The 19,929-nt window shown below is 40.1% G+C and overlaps 1 protein-coding gene across 22 annotated transcripts in view; it reads right to left on the bottom strand.

Moving 5' to 3' along the window:
- The window catches only part of ENTPD5 (ectonucleoside triphosphate diphosphohydrolase 5 (inactive)), a 35,635-nt gene that overhangs the window by 8,824 nt on the left and 6,882 nt on the right, over positions 1-19,929 (bottom strand). For 7 of the 22 annotated variants that reach the window (XM_081122219.1, XM_081122199.1, XM_081122218.1 and 4 more), the window contains 11 exons: positions 11,763-11,827; positions 9,492-9,777; positions 8,753-8,832; positions 7,159-7,302; positions 4,288-4,363; positions 3,986-4,021; positions 3,587-3,675; positions 3,214-3,293; positions 2,524-2,585; positions 1,416-1,517; positions 271-411 (listed from right to left, as the gene is read on the bottom strand). In XM_081122219.1, the coding sequence (XP_080978345.1) occupies positions 271-411; positions 1,416-1,517; positions 2,524-2,585; positions 3,214-3,293; positions 3,587-3,675; positions 3,986-4,021; positions 4,288-4,363; positions 7,159-7,302; positions 8,753-8,832; positions 9,492-9,708 (1,027 nt within the window). In that variant the 5' untranslated portion in view covers positions 9,709-9,777; positions 11,763-11,827. Of the gene's footprint in view, positions 1-270; positions 412-1,415; positions 1,518-2,523; positions 2,586-3,213; positions 3,294-3,586; positions 3,676-3,985; positions 4,022-4,287; positions 4,364-7,158; positions 7,303-8,752; positions 8,833-9,491; positions 9,778-11,762; positions 11,828-12,802; positions 12,886-13,246; positions 13,457-15,582; positions 15,674-19,929 lie in introns of those variants that run through there. The other 15 variants (XM_081122198.1, XM_081122215.1, XM_081122213.1 and 12 more) reach the window with 9 other exon arrangements.

The following is a 19,929-nucleotide window of genomic DNA, read 5'->3' on the forward strand; positions in this document are numbered from 1 at the left end:
ATAATGTACATTTTACTTTATGTCAATTATACCTCAATAAAAAAAGAAAAAAGAAAAAAGACTTCATGTAAATTTTTAAGACGATTTTCTAGCTCGAAAAGATTCTCATTCACATGCACCCTTCCATTTGAGTAACTAGTGTCACTCAACAACCAGCACTGAAGAAGAGTAGGATGATCACCTCCGATGAAGCATTTTAGATACTCCCTCTCCCTTTCCCACCAGAGCCTTGCCGTGGCCTCCCTGAACTGACACCTGGAGTGAACTTACCAATCATGTGTGTGTCAACAGCTCTATCATAATAGTAAGAGAAAGCATAGAAGGAGCTTCTCTGGATCTCATCTGGCTGGTGAAGTTTTCCTTGGACCACCCTCAGCACTTCAGCGTAGCAGGGCTCAAAGCCCACCTCTCCTGCCAGGGCAAAGGTGCACAGGGACACGGTGAGGAAAATGGTAGAAGAGACCACTCTCTGAGGCAAGCTACTGCAGTCAATGTGGAAACATGAGGAGGAGCAAGAAAAGCTGAGGCTGCCTGGCCGGTGTGGCTCAGTGGTTGAGCATCGACCTAGGATCCAGGAGGTCGAGGTTCGATTCCCAGTCAGGGCACATGCCTGGGTTGTGGGTTCGATCCCCAGTGGGGGGTGGGCAGGAGGCAGCCGATCAATGACTCTCTCATCATTGATGTTTCTATCTCTCTCTCTCACTTCCCCTGCCTGAAATCAATGGAGAGATATTAAAAAAAAAGGAAGGAAGAAAGGAAGGGAGGGAGGGAGGGAGGGAGGGAGGGAGGAAGAAAAGCTGAGGCTGAAGCTCAGGACAAAGGTCTTACAAACAAAAATAAGCAAACTTCCACAGCCTCGCACTCTGGAGGAAAGGCCCCTGCTTCTCTAGGGCTCCCCTCCCTAACTTGTGTTTACCAAAAACAGCCCCAGTTGGCCTCAAGCTGCTGCCCCAAATTATGTTTCATGGTACTTATGAAAAGTAGCTAGAAGTCTTGCCTGCTTCCTTTATTGCAAAAGTCAAGTTTTTTCCTTGATTTTAAGTTCTGTGCCTTTTATAATATGTAAAGTGAATTAGTCTCCCTACATCTCAAGTTTAAGTTTTACTATAACTTAAACAGCTAAACATTTAACTGAACCTGAAAGTTTCACCCTGCTGAGGGCAGAGACCCTAAATGCATTAGATCCAGAGTAAGAATGGATGCAGGACACTTGGCCAGGGAAAGAGCAGGATACAGAATGATGGCTGCCTTGCTCACTGTCACTTCCCACTATTTCTTGGAGGCATACCAAGACCTCTGCATTGAGTCCCTGCAACATGACAAGTTTCTCTTGAGCTCTGTAAAAAGATTCCCATGGAACTCTTTCAGACTTCAAGTGTAAAAATAATTTCAACCAGTGTAAAAACATCACTTGCCTTCTTGGTTGCCACCATACTGGTATTTCACGCCCCCAAATATCCACTCTGCTTCTAACCATCTTGGTAGACAGGCACTTCGAAAAGTGTGTCCCTCAGTCCCTGAAAAAAACCACACACACAAACAAAACAAAACAAAACCCACAAAGTAAGAGGCAAGGATGTGAGGGAGGCAAGCAAGAGCCAGTAAGGTTGAAAGTAATCACCACAGTAGCTAGGCCTTAAAATCATATGAAATTAGTTTCATGGCTACATCCTATGACAGGAATTCTTAACAGGGTTCATAGATGAGCTTTGTGGTGTTGGTGAAGCCCCTAAAACTATGAGCAGACTTTTGTGTGTATGTGCATCTGGCAGAGGATTCCACGGCTTTCATCACATCCCAAAGAAAGCCAAAACCTACAATGGAGTAAGTTCCCTCCTTTCTTAAAAAAAACGGGAGAGGAATACTGTTCTACTTTTCTCATTGGTTATTGTGAGGCTTAAGTGAGACACACTTGAAGATATTTTGTAAACTGTAAAATGCTATACAATCACCACCACAATAGCTTACTGCGAGCCAGGTACCGTACAAAGTGCATTACATGCAAAATCTTATTTAAGGTGAGGAAAGGGGCACAGAAAGGTAGCTAACTTGCCCCAAATCACATAACTGAAACTGAACCCAGTTCTGCCTGACCTCCAAAGCTGAGCTCTTAACCCTTCTACCACCTGTGAAGAGGTGACAGAGTTTTTCTCAGCTATTCTGCCCTGCAAGTGGACTTTACTGCATCCTGCACCTCCCACATAAAGCCAAGGGCTTGAGCAAGCTCCTGCCAAATTCACTCTTTGAGCCTTGAATTTCTGCAGATACTTCAGCCTCCTGACCATAGGCTGTTCCTCCATACAAACAGACTTCATTCTAGAAATGGCTAATAATGGATACCAAAATGCATCTGAATTCATAGAGAAAAGGAATTCGCTATTACTACATCCATTGTACAACACACGCTTCCTAATTCAGCATAACCCTTTCCTCCACAGAATCACTGCCAAGGGAGGGAAAAGGCAAGCTGAGTACTGGTGTCACTCTCACCACACCCCAACCAGCACAGGAACCCAGACGAACCTTCTGTTTCCAGGGCTCCCAGAGTTGCTAGTCTTGCGGCTTTCAATCCAAATCCCAAGTAACTGTAAAATACAGGGTTGACTAATTTCATGCTGGTCCTGAAGTTCTCCAGCCTAAAGCCACCTCTTTCAAAACTAACATGGTTTCTCTGTCTTCCTCAAAAGGGAGGAAAACCTTGTTCTCTGTGACCTATTCATCTAGTGTGGACAGTAAGTGTTAATTTCTGCACAGTTTAGAACAAGGCCATGTAGAAACTACTTTCTACAGCTATGATTTAAAGGCCAGAGATAGTAATGCTTCCTAGGGTCCCACCCTAGGAACCATCCCCTGAAAAGTTTTCATTATCTTAGCTCCCAGCCTCACTGTGTCAAATCCCAGGCTGGATTTTGAACATCTGAAGGAAAGCTCAATGGAGTTGGCACAGAGCTTCAGCTGAATTTTTCCCGAGTGTCCTCTTTATAGAGAAAACTTTTGACTCTAAGTCATATATATACTTTGGAAACCAAGAATGGAGAAATCTTTGGGTCCCTTGACATTTGGTAAGTGGGTTGGATTTCAGGTAATAGGCCTCAGGGGATTGGCAAAGACTATGTAAGGCTTGTCAGATGCAATAATAGATGTGAAAATGCTTTAAAAAATTAGGAGACTCATATTAAGTGAAATATTATTCTTCTCTGTCCCCCTCCTCACCTATGTGTATAGAGCTTATAAGTGCTGTTAAACATCTCAAAGGAAGTGAGGTAGCCCCTAGGGGTTTGTTCCAGGGTTTTCTGCAAATCAGAAAAAGCAAAAATACTATTAGAATCTGTGATTATCTAAGGATGTTATCACCACCATCCCTGTCCCTCCCCCAGAAATTCAGAGATGAAGGAGCTAGATTAAACTGCTAATCTCATATGGCTTGAGGAATCAAAGGGACTCTGAACAGTAGCAAAGAAAAGTTCACTCAGTTATTAACTGACTCTACTCAGCCTATTTGTGGTAGAGCTACTGCCTAAAAATAGAGCACCACTTTCTTAGCACCAAAGGAGTTGCTAACCAAATCTTCATGTTAATGACTCACCTGAAACTGGGGTAGGAACGTGATTTGGGTGGAAGCCCCCCCCAGGTCCAGGGTCCCCACAGTTTCCTGACTGTGGCCATGCAGCTGACCTGTGAATGAGAGCTAGTTTGAACACCATCTGCTTCCTGGACAACCCACTACTCCTCAATACTCCTCTGTCTATAATTTCTCTCCTGCTCTGGAGGAATTCCATAAACCCTCAACTGCTCCCTGCCCCCACGACTTGCTGGCAAATGTTAACTTAGAAGGACTCTTGCTGCAGCTGAGGCCTCGAAAGCAGGTTATAAACACTAACTTCCTGTCTTTCCTTTCCTCCAGGAAAAAAAGAAAGGTAATTTTGCTCTCTGACCCTGTGTGAAACCCAGTCAAGAGCTTAAGATACACTTGAGAATGTATTACCTGTCAGAAAATTCACAGTAATCCAAGCTAATATGCCTAAAAAAGAGAAAGAGAAGGATTACATCGCAGAGCATTTTCCCTCTCTTCCCTGGCCCCATCTTTGTTTTTCTCTCTCTAAAGTTCATGCATAAGCACACACTTCCCTTCTCCCTGTCCTACCATTTCCTGCTATCCCATTCCTCCATACTTATTTCTCCTTAGTTCCTTTTTCTTCACCCCCATCCTTCTTCATAGTTCCTTTAATCAGACATTTTATTAATCCTAGCCCTCTCCCTCTAGAACATATATCAACACCTCTCCACCTTCATAGGATCCATCCATGATGCTAACACTGTCATCTGGTACCAAGAAAGGTGACTTCTTGAAGACCTCTTTTACCTAGAGAAAAAGGGAAAAATTTGAATTCCCTAAGGCAATAAAACAGATTTCTATATTTTGGCTATATCCTAAAAGGCTTAGAAAACTACTCTTCATTTTCCCTAAATAAAATCTAAGCAGAACTCATTCCTTTTCCCTAAAGAAACTAGAGAAGGAACTATGCAAGCTATTATTGGTTTCTTATTAAAAGAAAACACAGGGATTCCCTTGACTTTAAAATAAATCACAACCAAACAATCTACATTTATAGGTGAACTAGGCCTAGGAAAGGGCATACATTTGACCCTGCCAGCTCAAATCAGGAACCTGTCATTTTTTAAAAAACACCTGATTAATTCTACCTGGATATGTACTGGAAGCTAAGATGACCCCTTCCCACTCCATTTCTTAGATGAGCAAATAAACTTGGAGTAGAGAAGAGTTGGGCTTGGGTGGCTCCTGAAGCTACAAGAAAGTTTCTGCTGCTCTCCTAGCAAATTCTCTAGTCTTTGTCTTTCCTGGTGAAGGAGCTCGTGTCCCCAGGCTGAGGTACTCTGCTGTTAGCCCCTGTCAAATCCTGGCATATGGCTGGGGTCTCGAAAGAATCTAGAGATCCCAAATCTAGATTTATTTATTTTATTTTAGAAGATGAGAATGAAGAGCTTGCACACATTCTTGACTCTCCATAAATATAGGTCAATGATAGGGGTGTTATGTCTTATTCTCACATGATTATCATTTGGGGGGGAGGGTTTTCCAAATAGGAATAGGAAAAATTCTAGTCTGTTGGTTGTTTTCATTTCTGAAAGGACAAAACACTTTATGCAGTGACCTCTGGACCCTGTTTCAACCAGGAAAAGCCAGTTAAGTGACCCATAAACAAGCATTAAAGAAGACAGATAAGCAAACAGGAATAAACACAGAGTTTCTGCTCTTGCCCTTTCCACTCCATGCCTCTGCCCACAGTTTATTCTCAACACAGCAGCCAGAGTGGTGCTTTAAAAACAAAAATCAGATCATGTCTCTCCTTAACTCAAAACCCTTCAGTGGCTTCCTTCTTAGAGAAAAAGCCAAAGTCCTTACACTGGCCTTTGATGTCCTACATGATAAACTCCTCCCACCTCTCTGAACTCATCGCCTACTTCCCTTCCATCACTCACTCTCCTCCAGTCCATCTACCCTGGATGCTGTTCCATGAACATACCAAGCACATTCCTGCCTCTGTACCTGTTTCTTTAGACTAGAATATTCTACCCACAAATGTCTTGCATAGCTTGTTCCTTCATTCCCTTCAGATCTCTGATCAAATGAATCTTATCAATGAGGTCTTCCCTGACCACCCACCCTATTTAACATAGAATCTCCCCCACCCTACCACCAGCATTCCCTATCTGTCTTACCCTGCTTTATTTTTTCTCCATAGCTTCTAAAGCACCTGACATACTTTGTACTGACTTGGTTATTTTGTTTTGGCAACTAGAATGTTAGTTTCATGAGGACAGAGACAGTTATTTTTGTTCCCTGCGCTGTGTCCCTAGTAATTTCATCAGTGCCCAGTACATAGTAAAGCACTCATATGATGAATAAATGAGTGAATGAATGAATGAATGAATTCCTCACTGTGATTCAAATTCTCATAAGGACATTCCAGGCAGTTTGTCCTTGGGCAAGGGAGTAAAGCCCTCTGTACTCACAAAGGAGAATGGATTTGTAAGACTGAATTAACACACCTGTCATACAGAATCATTTTTTGTTGTGATTTTTTGGGATTCTGCATATATTCTTCACAATATTATCTTATTAATCTTATTAATTTGCATGTTTTGCATAACAAAATGTAAAGTAATGTTAAAAATACTGAGTTTTTAAAACTCTGTACTTAGTTTTGATGTGAGATAAAATAGATTATTTTTACAAATCTTTCACACTTTATAATTCTGTGTTTCTTCTCAAAACCTTTATACTGAGAGAAAAAAGTCAGGCACACAAAAAAAGAGAATATAAACTGTATGATTCCATTTATATGAAATGTAAGAACAAGCAAAATGAATCTATAATTACATAAAGCAGATCAATGGTTGCCTGGTTTCACTGGAGGGGGAAACTGACCACAAAGGGACACAAGAAATGTCTGTATTTGTCAACACTCATTTAACTGTATACTTAAAATGGATACTATATATACTAACTGTATGTAAGTTACTCCACATTAAAGTTGATTAAAAACAACTTTAGGAGTTGTTAACAAGTTAAGAGAATTAATAACATCACTGTCCTGGCCAGTGTGGCTCAGTTGGTTGGGTGCCTTCTAGTGCACCAAAGGTTGTGGGTTGGATTCCTGATCAGGGCACATGCCCAGGTTGTGAGCTCGATCCCAGGTAGGGGGCATGCAGGAGGCAACTGATTGATGTTTCATTCTCACATCAATGTTTCTCTCTCTCCCTCTCCCCTCCTCTCTCTCTAAAAATCAATAAAAATATTTTTGTAAAAAAGAACATCATGGATACTCTGGTTTCTCTTCAGATAGCATAAATTTTTCACCTTTTACTAAAGATTTCCATGGAGAGGAACAATTAAAAAAAATAACATCATGGATAGGAAGTACTTTAAACTTTTTTAGGAAAAGCTCTATAGAATCAAGAGTAATATTTTAAAAATGTAAATAACTAGCTACAAAAGAGCCCAAAGTCACCACAGTGCTTCAGCAATGGTGGAATACTAAAGGTAACAGTAACACTCCAGAGGGCTTTAAACTCATAAAGAAAATATTTACATAGGGAAAAAGAATTATCCAAGGTGCAGATTTCAAAAATTACCTCAAAGAGCAGAGCCTGGGCCTTCTGTTCTGGCAGTAAGCGCAGTCCTGCTGTTGCCTTCAAGACCACTGGGGTCCTTTTCCAATGATTTCGGGGGATTGAGTCTTTGGCCACCTCTAAGAGCTCTTGAACAGTCTCAGCACCCTTCAAAAAGAGAAAAGCCATTCATGCAATGAATAGTCCATATAGTGGCACTTGTGCATCCGCTCACCATGCTCTGGGGAGTAACAGGAGTGAGGTAGCAGAGGGCTACCTCTCTGCTCTGTAGGAGCAGAAACAGAGAGAGTGGGCTTCTTTGAAGGAGAATCCATGTCATTTTGATTAAGTAACAATAAAAATGACTCTTTTATAGTGTGGTTATTTTAACTGATTGCTATTTTGTATCTCATATAAATTAGCCTCAGGCCAGAAAGTTGAGTATAGTGAAGGAAACACACAATTAGGAGTTAGAAGACGTGCTTGCCAACTCTGTGGCCTAACAGGGGATTCCTAGGCTTGGCGTCCTCAGATGTGAGATGGGAGATTTGCCTCATACCACCAAAACTGCTGTGTATATTAGATAAGGCAGACTGTGTGTATTTCCACACAAATGCTAGCTGTTGCTCTTATTATGCTACTCTTTTTATATTTCCAGAAGGACAGAATATGTCAGGTTCATTTTTGCATCACCAGCAACTACTTGCATGGTACACAGTAGATGCTCAATTTATGATTAATTAAAAACCATTATTTAAATCCTCTGTTTCCCTGAGTAAATACCTATCCTGACAATATGCTGTCTGTTAATCATTATAATTAATAGCAACCGTAACACAAGCCTCTTCTCCAAATGTCAAATCATTTTCTGATAATGTAGTTGCTTTCAATAACTCTTAGTTTTCTAGCACATTTGCCATTTCAAAAGAGTGAGCTGAGAAAATAAACATCTTCTCAGTTCTTCAAGTTCAAACCATTTTTAACATCAGGTTTTCCTTTTAATGATTATGCTTGTGACACTGAACAATACCTTTATGTCTGCTACCGAAGTTCAACATTCTGCCTTATTCTATTTTAATGTGGCCTCTGACACACTGGGTGTTGCATGTTGTGGGTGCTCCAATGTGAAACACAGTCACAACAAAACTCCCAATTCATCCTCTATTACCAAAGATTTTTTCATCATGTGTTCTTGCCTAATTTATAGAGTATAGGCATGGTTCTGTCCTATATCAAGGTACTCTGAAAGGAGTTCAGTGGATCTACATTCCCTCAATTGTCATGTTTATACCTCATACCCTTTAGAACTTCATGTCCATCTTCTGCATCTACATTAATCAATGCAGCTGATGGCTTCAAACTCAAAATCTTAAACAGTAAATACAAAGGGAGCAATCTCTTCAAAGATATTCTAGCCTCCTTCCACCAAAGCCCTACTGAGCTCAGGGTATATAATTATTGTTATCCAGGAGATTAGCAGAGGACAGAAAACTGATCTCACACGTAACATCAGTATTAGTGGTGATCAGCATGAGATATTTAACAGCAGCTGTGTGGTGAAGTTATCAAGGCATTGAGAATCTAAACATTTCATTGTAATTGTAAAAAAAAAACTCACCTGCTTAGGTTGATCTACAAAAGCAGAAAGTCCTGGCTTCACAGAATCAAAAATTTCCCCTTCTAGAATTGGAAGCTGTCCTATTTTGTTCAGGGATTAAAACAGAAGAGAGATGGCTGATTACCAAGCCAGGCTGCTTCTGATACTGGGCTCTGTGTCATATGACCTACTGGGTTAACCTGCTATTCCCTGAGCTATTCCAGGTGATCCCACGTGTGAGGAATGGCATAGAGGAATATTGAGGAGGACAGAGGATGACAGGCAGTCCTCGGGAATCCCTCTGTCAGTTCTCTGGTGGACACCTAGTTCCTACTCATTTCCCTAGGCTCTTTACGTAACCTGAAGACAGACACTGGAAATTCAGAAAAAATTAACCTTCAGGGCCCCTCCTCCCTTCCTCCAAGGATGGTAGTGATCCTTCTCTGAAAACTACTCCCAATATTCTCAATATTCTGGACCCTGAAGTATCAACCACTTTTCCAAAAAAGGAAAGACAAATTTTAGCTATACTTCTTGGACACATGAGTTTCAAACTACAGGGAGCCCAGATCTCTCTTAATTTCACACTGAATTAAACCTTATTTACTCAATTATAGTCCAAAATGTTCTCTGAAGAAAGACATTTATTAGCCATAAGATTCTATAATTCACATCACAAACCCTCAGCACATCTGTTTCTGGGAGGGGATGCTAGAGTATGAATTTATTGACTCTGGTGAGGGTACCCAGTTGCTCTTACCTGGTATTTTCTGCACAAAGGTGTAAACATGAATTCGTGTTCCAGTGCTCCCTGCATCAAACATAATTCCATACAAGGTGCTGGCACTGACATTGATGGGGCACATGGAAGACAGGAAAACACCCTCAAACCAAGTCTGCTGGTTTGTGTGGAAGACAGTGCTGCAAACACAGGATGCTACCAACATGAAAAAGACTGCTCCCCAGGAAGTGGTCATTCTATTCCCAAGATGTGGTGACTCTATGCTTTTGTTGCAGAAGCAATGCTGTTCAAACACCTGCAGTGGCTTATAGGACAAAGACACACAAGGTTAGATCAACTGGCCTTTTTGTTTACACCTGTAAAAGAAGAAACACCCATCACAGAAGTACCACCCCTTTCCTAAGGTGCTCCTTCTTCTCTATTTCTAATAACCAGAACAACAAGATAGACCAGAGTAACACAGGTTCTTAGGACCTTTTCTGAAGGCTATCTGGTTGCAAAAGGAAACTGGGATTTAAAATATATTTTCCCATGCTCTGCTTTTAATTGTAGGGTGGATCTCATAGACTCAAAGGCTCTCTCTCTGACACCTTGCTCCTATTGTTGAATCTAATTTTCTTCTTTCTATTTTGACAATTTTGTCTTTAGATCATATACTAACACTCTCTCCCCCTGTTACCCTCTCTCTTTCTTCTTTTTGATATAAGAAGCTTCAATTTCTGAATTAAAGTTATAAAGTGCTAACACTGGGGTGTTCAGTTTTCAAAAACCAGGTCACTGGACTGCCACCTGTGATCAACATTGATAATGGCCTGCACATACAACCACATTTTAAGGAAATATTCAATTTAATTTAAAACACTTAAATAGACCATTATAGTTTTTAAAACATCCTCCACAGGTTTCAGGCCATGCTATCCCCACAAGATCTTAGGGCAGACGGGCAAATTAAGACAGAGACGTTCAATGACTTGCTGAAAGTCTTAAGCAGGTCAGTGGTGAGATGCTTATCACTCTTGCTAACCTTTCTTTTTCCCTAATTCCAAAGTGCCTCCCTTATGGCAAGTTATTGCCTATATTTCTTAATGTATCCTTAGCAAAGGCATGAAACTTAGCACTAGTGCTCAGCATTATTTGTTTTGAGTTTGTGTATTATGGTAGGTTGGATACAAACGATGATGAAAACCTAGAGAAAGATGACATAGCAAAATGTCTTCTGGATAGGCTGTATCTTCTCCTGGTATTAAGGAAGAACGTTATATCTATCCTCCAACATTTTTTGTTGTTGTTGTTTGTAAGCCTCACCCAAGAATATTTTTTCATTGATTTTCTTTTTTTTTTAAGAGTGGGAGGGAGGGAGGGAGGGAGGTGAGAGAGAGAGGGGGAAAGAGAGAAATATTGTTGTGAGAGAGACACATCGATCGGTTGCCTCCCGCACAAGTCCTGACCAGGGCCAGAAATTGAACCTGCAACTCAGGTACATGCCCTTGACCATGATTCAAACTTGAGACCCTTCAGTGCGCAGGCTGACACTCTAACCACTGAGCCACACAAGCCAGGGCTATCCTCTAACATTTAAGGCTTCCTTAATTGCCCCTTATATATTTTGCTCAAAACAGTTTTTTTAAATCATTTTTTATTTCTCCATTACAGCTGACATACAATATTATATTTGTTTCAGGTGTATACCCCAGTGATTAGACTTTATATAACTTACTAAGTGATCATCCTGATATATCTCATACCCATCTGAATGATGCTTGTTCTGTAGTTTAGTTATAATTTTGATGTGCCAAAACAGTTTTTTGGGGGTCTTCTGATTCAGCTTTTATCTCTGGACTTCACCTTATGTAAGCCATAGTTACTGGTTAACAAGATCTAATTCCAAAGTCCCCATTTCCCAGTCCCCTTATCTCTAACAGAATACTCAGTATATTTGGAATACTGATTGAGGATTTTCAATCATTCTTAAGATTACTGATCTAGGGCTTCTTTTTATCAAAACGCCTATCTCCCCACAGGTAACATATTACATAAAATAAAAGCAAATTAAAATTAATTGCATTTGGTATTTAAAACTATTTAAAATAGAGTCGTTCTGAGGTACTACAAAGGCAGAGTTAGAATTATCAGTTTGGACACTATCAAGGCTGAACTTCTATCCTGAAGTTAAGAATGGGAGCTACTGGTTAGGAAAGGAAAATTTTTAGAATCTTACACAAAGGAAACTTCATCCTAGGAAATCAACCACTGAAACCAGGGTAGCTGCCTGGCCAGATTCATACTCACATCTTAAATTACTCCCTTTGGCTGATTCTTCTTTTACAGAAAATAAGCTGGTCATGTAGATCAATCTAAATAATTGAAAACAAAAACCACCTTTAGGATTCTCTGAGCATTAACAGATCTTGCCTTGACCATATTCAACACTTGGTCCCTCTTCTCCCCCAGGAAGTGTATTTAGGGACTCTACAGTCACCAAGCTTCTGCCATCTCTGTAACTGATACACAGCAGCTTCTTCAGGGCTCATTCATATTTTCTCTGTTATTGTGGTTTCTGAAAAACCTCTCCAGCTTCTATTTCCATTATGCAAACATTTGTTTTTCTTCCAAAAGAGATTTCAAAAGGAAAAAAAATGCATACTAGGTATCTGTTTTCATGGAATAAAAACTGCAGAGTCATACCAGGTGTTCAGTGTAAAACTAAACAGGTTTTAAAGAAAGCAAAGGATGAACACATAAAATGCTCCTTTGCTCTCAACCCCCACCTTCTAACACCACTTCTAATCTCATTTTCTTTAAGATTAGCTACTTTAAGAATGGTAATAGAAAGGCTCACAATTTAGAGTATATACAGAATGGTGTCCTATTTACATGACACCAGACTGCACAGCTTGCTCATTCACTTTGTTAGTCTTTGCTCAAATGTCACTCAGTTCTCACTGAGACCTTCCTTGTTCATTGTATTTAAAATTGCAACCCACCTGGTCACTTACATATCTTCTGCCTTCCTTCCCAGATATATTTCTCCACAGCACTTCTTACCTTCTAATGCACTATATAATTTACTACTTTGGGGGGTGTGTTTTTTTTTTCATACTCTCTGCTCTCCAACCACCTCCCCCCATCTTCCCAATGTGAGCTATACATGGGCAGGAATATTTATCTGTTTTCTTCACTGATGTGTTCCTGGTGCTGGAACAGAATTAACACATAGTAGGTGCTGAATAAATACTCTGAAGGAACAAACAATGATCAATAGCTCAGGGACTGAATCTCACCCATTTAACAAGAATGTAATAACTTCTTTCCAAAAAGAGATTACCTACCCTTTGGAAGATCAAGATTTCAAACTTCCAAGGAAGGACTGTTTCTCCAAATGTGTCAATTATATAAGAAGTTTTATATGCTACTGAAAATAATGTACATAGTCAGATTTACTTTGTATAAACTGGAGAGTATACATCAGTATATTTAAATCCACTACTTTCAGAATTGGTCTTCTCAATATCTCTTGCTCTCTATCTCCTATTCACCCCCAATAAAGCCCCATCTTCAATTCTTTTCATTGAGACTTTGGTGCCAGCCAGTGTTTGTCTCTATGCTCATCTCCTTCTAAGGTCTTTTTCAGTGTATCTTTGTCTCTGTAGTAAACACTATTCCTCCCTACTCAGCCTCCCCAGAGCTTCACATTCTGGATTCCCTCCTTCCTTGTCACCCAGAGCCTGAGTGACCACAGTCCCACAGGATCCATGCCCCATCTGGGTGCTCACCTGCTTGTGGCTGCCCAGTCCCTGTGAATCCCTGCTTTCACAGTTGGTTGCCTTTTGCTCTTTGTTCCTATTTCAGCCCTTCTGAGTCAAGCTAGCTTCGTGGAGCACATTCACCTTTGTGCTAGTTTGCAACTAATTGGTATTTTGCTCACTCACTCCCTTCTTTACCCTTCATGCTTCCCTTATCTACCTTTTTTCTGGGTACACAATAGTCTGGTTCATCTACTTTTATGATAGTTAAATGCCAACTAGTAGATTATTGCTTATACGGCAGAATTTGCTCAGGAACTGAATTCTGTATTTTTTTTTTACACAGGAAATTAATTACCTACTGGTTAATGTTTTACATTATTTAATAATGTAATGTTTATAATCACACATATGTAACTATGTAATAATGTTATTAATTCCTTACTATTTCATGTTTCCACAACATAAGCCCAATAGTAGAGAAGTGAGTAGTACTCCTTGATAGCTTCCATCTTGAAATGAATTTAGAAAGCTGGGCATTGGATTGTCTCATTCATAAGCATTTACTGAGTGTCACATATAATGGACACTGTGCTAACTTCTACATACAAAAGAGGAATCAGATATAGGCCAATTTATTGGGGAGACTTCAGCTTGCTAGAAAAAACAGACAAGTACACTAACAGCTATAATGTGCTGTAGTAAGTTCTTTGACAGAAAGAGGCATAGGGTGTGACAGAAACGGACATAAGGGGCAAGTAACTCATCCTAGAAGGGGAAGGATGGAGGTGGGGAGGAGTGATAGGTTTCTTAAGGGATGAGAGGCCTAAGCTAAGTCCTAAAGCAGAGGTAGAAATTAACTTAGTAAAGTGATACAAAAAGAAACTCAGAGAACTTCAAGTATTAAAAGAGGTCAGCAAAGCTGGAATATAAAGGTGCACCACAATAGTATATTTATACCATGGAATACTATGCAGCCATAAAAAAGGATATCTTACCCTTTGAGACAGCATGGAGGGAACTGGAGAGTATTACGCTAAGCGAAATAAGCTAGTCAGAGAAAGACAAGTATCACATGCCCATAAGAGAAAGACAAGTATCACATGATCTCACTCATGAGGAATATAATGAACAAAATAAACTGATAACCAAAATGGATCCAGAGACATAGAAGCATGGAACAGACTGAGGAATCTCAGAGGGAAGGCAGGGGTGGGGGAATGGGTGGGGAGAGATTAATCAAAGAGCTTGTATGCATAAATGCTTAACCTGTGGACATAGACAATAGCACGGGGAAAGCTTGGGGGTGGGGTGGATGAAGGGTGGAGGGGATCAATGGGGGGGGGAAGGTGGACATCTGTGATACTTTCAACAATAAAGATAAATTTTTTTAAAAAGGTGCACCAGAATAGAGGGCAGCTGTGAGAAAGGATAGTTCTGGAGGCACTGAAACAGATTTCAAAATGAGTGTACGTGTACATGTACAACACCATGTTGAAACTTGACTGTTATTTATGTCTATTTTCTTCCTGAGCAAATATCAATATTGATTGACTTAAATAAAATGACACAGTGTTCCCAACACATTGGAAAATAATGAAATGGGAAAGATGACTAGAAAGGTCGACCCAAAAGTCCGAAGACAGTCAAATGTAAAAGAACCCACTGCCAATTCTCCTGAGCTCCACAGTAAAATTGGCTTTAACAAAGTTAAAATTAAACACAAAGTTTAAAATATAACTAGAATGAAATTTTTTAAACAATGGGAAATGATTAGTCAAACCAACCAGAGCATAAGTTAGTCAAGCCAAGCCAAGCCAAGGTAGGTCTAATAAGGCAAGTCTGTGACAGATTTCATCACAGTTAGCGATGCCTCACTTGGGGATATGGCTTGGGACTTATATACCTAATACCAATGGCCAGAGCCCTGAAACACCTTGCTATCTATGTGAAGGTGTCTAATGTGAAGGTACATGATATCTTTTGTATTTCTCAAACCAAGTACTGAACCAGGAACATATGAGACATCAGTAAATGTGTCCTGAATGGACTTTGTACAATGGGCTAATGGTATCTGTAGAGCATTGGGGAAGGGAGTACCCCCTTTCCCAGTGTCTTACTACGGCAATGTATCATATCCTCAAATTCCCATTAGCCTCCATCCCAGCCCCTAGATAGGAGTGCTATTCCAGGAAGCCTGTTTACTCACATATTAATTCATTCGTTTAGCCATTCCAGAACTTATCAGTTGCTTAATGCTATTCATAAGTAGAGCATGCAAAGATGAACCATCTTAGACCTGCCCTTAAGGAGATTAAACAGGAAAAAAATACCTCTAAAGTTAAAATGTGACAAGTAGCAGTTACCATGTTCTGAGACTTCAAAGCAGGTAGAGATTACTTCCAGCTTGGATGATCAGAGAAGGCTTTGTGAAAGAGGTGGCATTTGAGGAGGGTCCTGGGGAGGGGAATTAGGACAGGAGAGGAGTGCTTTTCAGGAAAAAGAAACAATATGAATCAAGATAATGAATGGGGGGGATGGCGGGGGAGCTGGGGAATAGTAAACAAATCAGTTTGACTAACTGTAGTAGGAAATAAAGTTGGAAAGGCAAATTGAGATCAGATAGTAGAGCACCAAATACTCAGCTAAGTGGGGGGGCAGGGAGTGGGGAGGGAGAGAGAGAGAGAGAGAAACATGGATCCATTGTTTCACTCATTTATGCATCTGCTGGCTGATTCTTACATGTGCCCTGATTGAGGATCAAATCCATAACCTTGGCATATCAGGACGGTGCTCTAACCAACTGAGCTACCTGGCCAGGGCTCATCTAAGGAGTTTAAACTTTACTCTGCAGGCGATGAGAAACCACTGGAGATTCTGAGCAAGGGAATGTCACAAGTATGAATCTTGACAGTTATATGTAAGAGTGATTGGGGTGGAGAGCCCTGGAAAGCTCCACTCAGTTGTCTAATTCTACAAATGTTTGTTGATGCCTACTAAGTACTAGGAGCTAGAGAATTAAAGGTGAATAAACAGATGTTTTTATTCAAGATGCTCAGAGTTTGGCAGAAGTGACAGATGTATATACAAATAACCACACCTTTTTAAGTTAATCAGAAAAATGCTAAAGGAGCCCAAAGCACAGGACTTAATCTGCGCAGAGGATTAGGAAAGGCATCGTGAGATGACATTTAAACTGACATGAAAAGTGAATAGCAGTAACTGCATAAATAATAGAGACATATGGACAAAAACCAGAGGAGCTATAAAAAGATGAAAACAGATAGTAGGGAAATTATGGATAATTTGATTTCATTTTTAAATTTCCCCAAGAATTTCTATCATACAGATTTGAGAAACAAAGTGAAAAAAATGAAGTAGGCCATAATGGAGGAGGGTATAGAAGCGGAGGGTTAACATTTAATGCAAAAGAAAGAGTGTGGCCAAAAGAACACAACCCGAGGTAATGATAGCAGCTAATATTTATTGAGACCTTAATACTTGCCAAGCACTATGTTAGGTATTTTACATGGATTACCTCACTTAATCTCACAATACCACTCTGTGAGGTAGGTTCTATTATTAACATCCCCAGTCAATAAATGAGAAAACTGAGGCTTAAGAAACTAATTTAAGACTACACAGTAGTAAGTGAAAAGAGCCAGAAATCAAACCCAGATTGTCTAATTCCAGAACCCACAGTTTTAACCACTAGGTCACACAGGAAGGGTCAGCCAGTATGGCTCTAGTGAAAGATGGATATGGGGTAGGAGGAGAGTATAGAGCAGAGATGAAGCTAGAAAGTTAGACTGGCATCAGAATATCAAAGTCTACACATGGCCAAGAGCTTCTGATGTTTCCTGTTGGTTCTACCTTCATTACATTTCCAGAATCTGACAGTTTCTGACCACTTCCACTGCTATCGCCTTGATCCAAACCACCATCATCTCTCATGTGATTTACCCTAATATTGTCCTAACAGATCTCTGCTTTTACCCTCACTCTACTGTATATTTTTAGCAAGCAACTAAAGTCATCCTTCTAAAATATGTCAGAGCATGTCTCTTTCCTCTGCAAAATCAAGCAATGGCTTCCCATTTCCCTCAGAGTAGCAAGGTCCCAACAACAGCCTTCATAGATCCACCTGCTCTGTCTCCCTCACCATTACCTCTCTGACCTCATCTACTAAGTTTTCACCCTCCTCTCCCCACACTGACCCCTGTGCTTATATGTCATACATGCTCCTGCATCAGGGCCTTTGTCTAAAACAATCTTTTCCATACATCCACTTGATAAATTCCTACAACTCCTTGAAATCACTGTTCAAATGCCACTTCTTGAGGCCTATCTTTAATACTATAAACCCCCCTCCTTCATGTGCCATCTCCTCCACTTTTCTTTCTTCCTTTTTTAAATCCTCACCCGAGGATTATTTTTCCCATTGCTTTTCAGAGAGAGTGGAAGGAAGAGGGAGAGAGAAAAAAACATCAATGTGAAAAAGACACATCGACTGGTTGCCTCCTGCATGCACCCCAACCCAACCAGGGCCAGGCATGGAGCCTGTAACCGAGGTACATGCCCTTGGCTGGAATTGAACCCAGGACCCTTCAGTCTGCAGGCGGATGCTCTCTAACCACTGAGCAAAACTGGCTAGGGCTCCTCCACCTATTTTCTCAATCGTCTCTACTCTGATCTACTTTTTCTTCTTTCCATAGCCACTTACCACATTCTAGATAGCTTATTTATTCTGTTTATTGTCTGTGTTCCTCTAATAGGAATATTAGCTCCTTGTGAGTAGGACTCTTTTTTCTTTACTGATATAGCCCAAGCATCTAGAAGAGTGTAACTGACAATAGGAATAAACTGTGGTGTGGCTCAGTGGTTGAGCACTGACCAGGAATCGAGAGGTCATGGTTCAATCCCAGGTTCAATCCCCAGTCAGGGGCATACAGGAGGTAGCCGATCGATGATGTTTCTCTGCCACTGATGTTTCTATCTCTCTATTCCTCTGCCTTCCTCTCTCTCTAAAAATCAACAAAAACATATTTTTAAAAAAGACAGCTGCCTGGCCAGCGTAGCTCAGTGGTTGAGCATCAACCTATGAACCAGGAGGTCACTGTTCAATTCCCAGTCAGAGCACACGCCCAGGTTGAGAGTTTAATCCACACTGTCCAAATTCTTTTCTATTTATTAAACCAATAAATATTTTAAGATGCTGTACATTAGTTATCTATTGCTACACAACAAATAACCCCAAAACTTAGTGCTTAAAACAATAAATATTTATTATCTCACAATTTCTGTAGTTCAGTAATTTGAGAGTGGCTTAATTGGACAATTCTGGCTCAGGGTCTCTTATGATATTATAGGCAAGATGTAGGCTGGGGCTGCAGTCATCTGAAGGCTTCACTGAGGCTGAGGACCCATCTCCAAGATGGCTCACTCAATGGTTGGCAAGCTGATGGCTGTATGTTGAATGGAAGCCTCAGCTGTTTCTTATGCAGACTCTATATAAGGCCTTGAATGTCTTTACAACATGCTCGCTGGATTCCTCCACAGTGGACAACTCAAGAGAAAGCAAGGCAGAAGGACAATGGTTTTTAAGACTTGGCCTTATTTATAACTATCATTCCCCCCATATTCCTTTGGTCATCCAGAGCAACCCTGATGAAATATGTAAGGGGAATACACAAGGGCATGAATATTAGGAGGTGAGGATCATTGGGGGCCATCTTAGAAATTGGGCTACAGTAAGTTATATTTAGTATTTGCATAATATTTTGTGTTCACTTTTTTTAAAAAAAATGTATCTTTATTGATTTCAAAGAGAGGAAGGGAGAGGGAGAAAGAGAAATAGAAACATCAATGATGAGAGGGAGTCATTGATCGGCTGCCTTCTACAAGCCCCCTACTGGAGATCAAGCCAGAAACCTGGGCATGTGCCCTGACTGGAATCCAACCAGGATCTCCTGGATCCTAAGTCAATGCTCAACAGCTGAACCACGCCCAGCTGGGCTGTGTTCAGCTTTTTCTGCAGTTTATATATATTTCTATTAACACAGCTTACATATTTGTTTTAAGAAGTATATGTTATTGAAAAGATATTAACTCTTAAAAATTAAAAACAATATGGACTTTCAACTTTCCTGAAAATATCATGTTCCACTTGAAACTTCCCATTTTTTTCTGTTACAGTCCCAAAATCTTACTTAATAAAAGGAATTAAAATCAGAAAAACTACAACTCACACAATGTCCTCTTTGTTTTTATGGGTGAAAATGAATTTAAACACTTTAAATAAAAGATATATTTAGGAAAGAGTAGGAATAAGTGAGTCATTATATTTAATATTAAAGACAGCAGTTAATAACTGAGTAATAAACCTAACAGTGAAATTAAATACTAAATCAAAGAAGATATAGAGTAAAAATATTTATATTAACAGAATAGCAACTTCCTTCATGCTACATACAGAAAAAAGTTTCCAATCATACAATAGTAGCATTAATACTTAGGTACTGAAGAGATATTTAATAGAAAGAGACAAGTCCGACAACTGGCACAGATTTGAAAACTTCTACAACAAACATTTTTCAAATATCAACTAAATAAAAGGTATATTAAAAATCAACTTTTAGCCCTGGCTGGGTAGCTCGGCTGGTTAGAGTGTCACCACAATATGCCGAGGTTGCAGGTTTGATCTGGGGTCAGGG

Source organism: Miniopterus schreibersii, assembly GCF_964146895.1.
Source record: "Miniopterus schreibersii genome assembly, chromosome: 1".
Taxonomy (NCBI): Eukaryota; Metazoa; Chordata; class Mammalia; order Chiroptera; family Miniopteridae; genus Miniopterus; species Miniopterus schreibersii.